Source organism: Berghia stephanieae, chromosome 8 (assembly GCF_034508935.2).
Source record: "Berghia stephanieae isolate SIO BIC M18660-M18661 chromosome 8, UCSD_Bste_1.3, whole genome shotgun sequence".
In the NCBI taxonomy this organism is placed as follows: domain Eukaryota; kingdom Metazoa; phylum Mollusca; class Gastropoda; order Nudibranchia; family Aeolidiidae; genus Berghia; species Berghia stephanieae.
The window spans coordinates 46,995,965-47,003,464 of record NC_088367.1 but is presented as its reverse complement, the minus strand read 5'-3'; the positions used below and the strand labels follow the sequence as shown (position 1 = coordinate 47,003,464).

General features: G+C 36.6%; 1 protein-coding gene across 1 annotated transcript in view; it reads left to right on the top strand.

Moving 5' to 3' along the window:
• The window catches only part of LOC144978786 (lipoxygenase homology domain-containing protein 1-like), a 164,301-nt gene that overhangs the window by 86,209 nt on the left and 70,592 nt on the right, over window positions 1-7,500 (top strand). The window contains exon 13 of the mRNA XM_078925273.1: window positions 6,690-6,949. Within this exon, the coding sequence (XP_078781399.1) occupies window positions 6,690-6,949 (260 nt within the window). The remainder of the gene's footprint in view (window positions 1-6,689; window positions 6,950-7,500) is intronic.

The window sequence follows — 7,500 nt, the reverse complement described above, 5'->3', positions numbered from 1 at the left end:
CACTTTTGATGTTTTAAACATGTTTGAAGAGCATGCATAGCTTCACTTACTAACATACTATCCAATGACCTCGCCCTTCCCCTCCCCTCTTCCCCCCTTCCCCACCCCCGTGCAAGAATGCCAATTTTTTTTTTGTCCAAATAAAAAAACCCGATTTCCACATTTGGTGAAAGGACATTAAAATTTGGCTAGTATCTTCATTCAGGGTAGCTTCTTTTTAGAACCTAGAGTTATTTTCTATATAGTACAGATCTCAAATCGATCATAATAAAGCTTTCGACACAAATTTATTACTAATTCTTTGTAGAAAGTTTGTCTTAGGCTTTCAGATCAATTGGAAATATCTTTGGCGTTTTCATGCTGATTTGGTCGACCTAATCTTAGTTAAGTTAAACTTTCTGCTCCTTTTTCTCTTTAAAAAAAAATTGGCTTACCACTTGAATCTGTGTTTGGTCCCCTCCTAATAACGTGCTATGCACGTTATAACATCTTATTTTACAATAAAACGTGAAATAATTTACAGTTGATAGTGGTGACAATCTACGTGACATACTATTTGAACGACGTACTCTTATTTACAGGTCTGAAAACCCAATTTCTTAAAGGCGCATTGTTGTAATTGAAATCTCCAAAAAATGGCGCTCAATATTGTTTATTACATTCGTGATTTTGACGATTTTGAAGTGTTATTTAATCATTGTGAGGGAAATTGTTGATTTTAAAGCTAACTTTGGGGACTACAATTTTTATCTCCTAAATTTACTTATTTTTAGATTTTCAAACAGACCTGCCTTGTACTACGACATATTCGAAATACGATTATTTTTTTTTGGCTCCAGCTGCAGAAATGCATTGGTCTCTTTGACTCAATAAATTTTGTTGAAAAAGAGAGTTTAGCTCCGTAGAACATATATTCAGGACTTTGGAGCATTTTTGGATCACTCTGAGAGCAAACTATTTATTTGTAAAGCTCTTTAACCCTCTCCTTACCAACTATAGGAAAATCGTCGCATTCATTACGATGCAACCTACATTTTTCTTATTCAAATTTCTTTTGTATATCATAAAATTTAAAGAAAATGAACAGTGTGTTGTAGGCATGTTTTGATAAAGAAATTATTTATCCCAAGAACTTACTGCTATTGTGTTTGAGTGATAAAAAATATTTCTTTGTGTTAGTTGGGTATGAAGTTTTGGGAACAATCTTGAAAATGGTTGGTCAGGAGAGAGTTAAAGTGAATTTTTCTTTTTTCTTTTCCCTTGGAAACTACGAATTTTTGAAATTTCAAGTAGGCAGCTCTGTTTTTAAGTTGGCAGGTCTGTATATTCCATATTTTTTCAATTAGGAAAACAAAATAATACACGGCTTTTTTGAGGGTCGTGCCAAAATGTCTGTCAAATCTATTACGTTGAGTTATGTGAGTTGAAAGATAGCCTTGTTCTTCTTCGATCCAGCCAAGAGTTTTGTCATTAATTTTATCTTTTGTTTTGAAAAATAAAAGGAGGAGAAGATCAAGACTGCCGTTAAAAAAAAAAACACATATTTAAAAATTTGGCCAGAAAACTCGTCCTTCAAATATCGATCGAATTAAATTGTCCTCATCTTGGCAAAAACGCTAAAATCTGGGGGGGGGGGGGGGGGGGGGACTTTAACGGAGAATTCTGAAGTCCCAGGTTTGAGAGGTTTTTTGTTGTTGCCAAGATGAGAGTCATTTAAATCGATCGATAATTGAAGGACGAGTTTTCTGGCCAAATTTTTATATTTGGGTTTTATTTTTGTTTTGTTTTTTTTCAAGAGTACGGCAGAAGAAGAGGTGAGTGGAAAAATGTCAGGGAAATATCAAGGAAGGAAGAAGAGGAAAGATGAGGACAAGAAGGATCAGGGTGGGGGGGGGGGGGGGGGTAATTAACTCTCTGTCTTTACCGACCGTTTTTCGAATTTTCCCCAAAAATGTCATACCCACCCAGCATATACATAATATATATTTTTAAACTCTAACTTTTAACTTGGGCTTTTATATAGCGCAATAACCACTTAACATGCTCAAAGCGCTTTACAAGGTGTCCCTAGCCAACAGCAACACTTAACGTGTAGGACGAGACATGCATGACGCCTGTTAGACGATATTACAAAAAAGATTTTCGGACAAAGACAACGCTGTTAACGGCCAGGTACTCATTTTACACCTGAGTACGGTGAGAGAATGTGAGTAAAGAGCATTTTACAAGGACTCAACTATGCCGAGCGTCCTACATTTTAAGTGTTGCTGTTGGCCTGGGACCCCTTGTAAAGCGCGTTTAGACTTCGAGTGGAAATTGCTCTATATAAAAACTCAATTTTTTTAAAATGAATATGACGATTTTGGTCAGGAGAGGAGGGTTAAGGAGAAAGAGAAGGAGAGCGGAGCTGAGGCAGGGAAACCAAGACGCCTGGTGGGAGAATGAGGGACTTAACACGTAGGACGAGACATGACGCCTGTTAGGCGGTAATATTACAATCCCTTCTCAGCGGTACGGTCTTTGCTACGTACCCGAAAAATCACCTGCCTTTGAGCAAATCACCTCACCCTAACTAGCTCACTTTGCGGCGCTGCGCTGCGGCTGGCGCCTGGGTCATTCCAGTCTTCCCCTTGGAAAAGACCAAAAAGACAAATTATTTCCCCATGGGATGAATATAGGAACGTTATTTATGATTATATAATTATTATTATTATTATTATTATTATTATTATTATTATTATTATTATTATTATTATTATTATTATTATATTATTATTTATTATTATATTATTATTATTATTATTATTATTATAGTATTGATGTGAATATTGGAACTGAAGTAGGAAGCAATTGTACCAGAGAATGAAGAGATAAGGGGTGGGGGGGGGGGGGGGGGATTGGATGTGTAAACAAATGTTAATAATTAATTATTATGACCGACCTTCTTGATCTCCGAACGGAGTATTTGGTGATAAGACTGAGTTTGAATCGTGACCCTGCATTTAAACAAATGCTGAGGCTGCTGTCAAATATAATTTGTATTATGTAATACCACTACTACTACCACTACTACTACTACTACTACTACTACTACTACTACTACTACTACTACTACTACTACTACTTACTATACTATACTATTACTACTACTATACTATACTACTACTACTACTACTATACTACTACTACTACTACTACTACTACTTACTACTACTACTACTATACTACTACTATTACTACTACTACTACTTCTACTACTACTACTACTACTACTACTACTACTACTACTACTACTACTACTACTACTACTACTACTACTTACTACTACTACTACTACTACTACTACTACTACTTACTACTACTACTACTACTACTACTACTACTACTATACTACTACTACTATACTACTACTACTACTACTACTACTTACTACTACTACTACTAACTACTACTACTACTACTACTACTACTACTACTACTTACTACTACTACTACTACTACTTTCTACTACTACTATACTACTACTACTACTACTACTACTACTACTACTACTACTACTACTACTATACTACTACTACTATACTACTACTACTACTACTACTCTACTACTACTACTACTACTACTACTACTATACTACTACTATACTATATATACTACTACTACTTACTACTACTACTACTACTACTACTACTATACTATACTACTACTACTACTATACTACTACTACTACTACTACTACTACTACTACTACTACTATATACTTACTACTACTACTACTATACTACTACTACTACTACTACTACTACTACTACTACTACTACTATTACTATACTACTTACTATAATATTACACTACTACTACTAACTACTACTACTACTACTACTATACTACTAATACTTACTGCTCTGCTACTATACTACTATCTACAATAACTAATGTGTATACTTGTCTGTTGTTGTTGTTGTTGCTACTGCTGCTGCTGCTAATGATGATGATGATGATGATGATGATGATGATGATGATGATGATGTTGATACTGCCTGCCACTCCTATATTGCTGTTACTTATATGACCTTAAAAACGACATATACTGGAAATTTCTATGGTTATTCAACATATTATTTTATAGATGAATTAACTCAGCTTGGCATTTCTCAGATGCATCCCCCCCCCCTTTCCATTAAGTTTACATGGCATGCGACCAACAGACAACTCAAACGTTAGTCACCGCATGCCTATATGTGTGTCATGTCTCGTCTTACATGGTGTTGGCTAGCGTCCCCTTTGAGCACGTTTAGTGGATATTGCGCTATATAAAAGCTTAGGTTTTTAAAAAGTGTTATGGTGTGTTTGTGGTGAAAGAGAAGAAGGCTCACCATGATATTACACTCCAGACTCCAGACCAGTCCAAAGACTGCATCAGCAAGGCATACTTTTTTGGCCTGGCATGACCACACTACCTCTGCAGACCAAACTGTATGGGCCTCTGACAGAACTGAGGAAGACAACAGCCTTTTTTCACCAACAAGATATTCAAGCAGGACATATATATTCAAGCGGGGCATATCTTACTCATGGACGCAGACCGCCTCCTGCGTCGAACTTTTATTGCCTACTTGAAGAGCTCGACAGCTGGACCAGCAGGCACTCTACTACATGGGCTGGATTCTATGCCCATTGATGAAATTGTGACTCTAGCCAGGAACAGACGTGCTCGGTTCCCAATATGTGAATTCCCTGTGTCCATGACACTTTTATGCTGATGTAGCATACATAACACCTTATAGGTGCTGTACTAATGTACAATGCAACTCGTACATACAACCAGGAAGAGAAAGGGACTCAATGATTTCACAAAATCACACAATTCATTAAAGCAACAAAGCCTGAACACTAAGATACCACTCAATCTCGTGCGGAAAGGCCTTTTTTGTGCATTATTCCTTGTCCACCAATCAAGGGACTGAATTTGGTAGATAATTCATTCACTCAATATGACAGGACTTCTTGGGGTTATTTTTTTATATGGATTGTTCAATGTTTATAAATGTATGTTCCATTTTCTTAGTTAACCAGTTAATTGGCGTACTCTGGAAAGACACGTTTTTGAAAATTTGGCCAGAAAACTCGTCCTTCATATATTGATTTATTTAAATGACCCTCATCTTGGAAAAAAAACTCTCAAACCTGGGACTTGGCGGTGATAAAGTTTTATATTATATGTGTCTTTTTAGAAGGAGAGTTTACTGGTTAAGTTCCTTTTTTAAAATTAACGCCAAAAGAATGCTAAGATGCTAGAAGCTGTGAATTGTTAAAAAAAAAATTATTAAAGAAAAATACTTTATGCTAACGTTTTAGGCTCAAACCGCTTCGTCAGCCAACTGATTACTTGTCATAAAATCCGAATTGACTGGACATGGAGAGAGCTCTGTCGTAATCTGGAAAAACCCATATTTAAAAAAAAATTGGCCAGAAAATGTCCTTCAAATATCGGTCGATTTAAATGACCTTCATCTTGGCAAAAAAACAACAAAAAAAAACACTCAAACCTGGCCAAATTTTAAAATTTTATGGGTTTTTCCAGAGTACGGCAGAGCTTTACTTCCGGTTTTTTGTTGTTGTTGTTGTTGGTTTTTGTTTTTTTGTTTTTGTTTTTTTTTTGGTTTGTTTTGTTTTGTATGCTTCTTTAAAACTTGTCCATGGAGATTTCAATACTTTTATGTTCCTCTCTGTCAACAAGTGTGTTCCTCTCTGTATTTCTCTCTCTCCACTTACATTCCATGTTTCTTCCTTTATTAACATTTCTCGATAAAATTATGAAACGAATAAAAATGAAATCATGATAACATGATAATTCAATGCACTGTTCTTCCATAGCTGCTTTTAGCACGATTTAGATAGATCTAATAATCTATATACAAAGACATTCTTTTAAAAATGATAGAATGGCACTCTCAGTCTGTCAGTAACTTATCATAATTGTACCACTAAAAATGTATTTCAATTATAAGGTGTGCGAATACAGACTGTTGTGCGTTTCTTAGCCAAGCGCATACTATCTATCGGAGTTTAGGCCCTATATACATTCAAAACTGGTTCGATTCACTTATTTCCATGAGACTGACATGTCAGTTTGATCGTAGCCATTGTTAAGTTATAGCCTGGCACTAAAACCCCAAAAGACTGGCATTTTGACGTCATTATTTGTTTTTTTTTTTTTGTTTTTTTTTTTTTGCACCGCCTATTGAGTTGTTGTTAGTAGTGCTCATATAAACAAGTGGTCCCGTTGGTTGAACTATTGAATACAACTCACGATTTGTTTTCTTTTGTGGCAAAAGACTGGCATTTTGACGTCATTTTTTGGTCAGTGTCAGGCTATAGATAGTTCGAAGATGACGTCCCTCGGGTTTTTTTTTTTTTTTTTTTTTTTTTTTTTTTTTTTTTTTTTTTTTTTTTTTGCCATCCGCGTGTAAGAGTAATTCTCATCGAACTGTATTAACCTGACTATAAACGTTCATGGATACACACAGTTTTGTGTGTTGGTCCGTTATACTTCCGGATGGCAATGTTATGAGCTTCTTAGCCAAGCGCATACTATCTATATAAATTCAAAACTGTAGTTCGATTCACTTATTTCCATGAGAATGACATACAGTCAGTTTGATCAATCGTATCATAAACGTTTCAGGTTATCCCTTCATCATCACCGTGACCACCGGGGACAAGCGCAACGCCAGCACGGACGCCAGAGTCTACGTCATATTGTACGGTGGGGAGAAGGGACACGAGACGAGCGGGAAGATTTGGCTGGACAACGGCGATTTCGACAAGGGCAAGACGGACATCTTCAACGTGGACGTGGCCAAAATGATCAGCCCCGTGTCTAAAATCGACGTCGGCCACGACGACTCGGGAGCTGGGCCCGGTTGGTTTCTGGAACACGTCACGGTAAGGGGCGCGGATTTTACTTGTTACATGTGCATAGATAGGACGAAGATGGCATGACGTCACTCAGGTCTTTGTTATTGTTTTTGTTGTTTTTTATTTTGTTTGGGCCTTTTTTTTTGGGGGGGGGGGGTTCGTGTTTTTTTAATTTGTTTGGGGTTTTTTCGCCATCCATGTTTATGAGTAATTCTCACTAAACTGTATTAACCAGACTATAAACGTCCAATGTTACACATAGCTTTGTGTGTTGGTCCGTTATATTTCCGGATGCCAATGTTGTGAATTTCTTCGTCAAGCGCACAGTATCTTGTGTCCTTCACAGGCCCACAAGGCCCATGGAACCGGAGTTTAAATCCGGTTTCTATTGCAATTTCTGTTGCCTTTAGGACGTTGTTTTGACTGGATTTTAAATGAATTAAATTATGTGTAAAATCCAAAGATGCAACTCAGGTGTCCGAATGTTTGCGATTATTTACCTCCACATTCAATGGCCTTTTTTTTAACATCGCTTGACTTTTGTCATGATATGACACACACTTTTGTTTCCATTCATT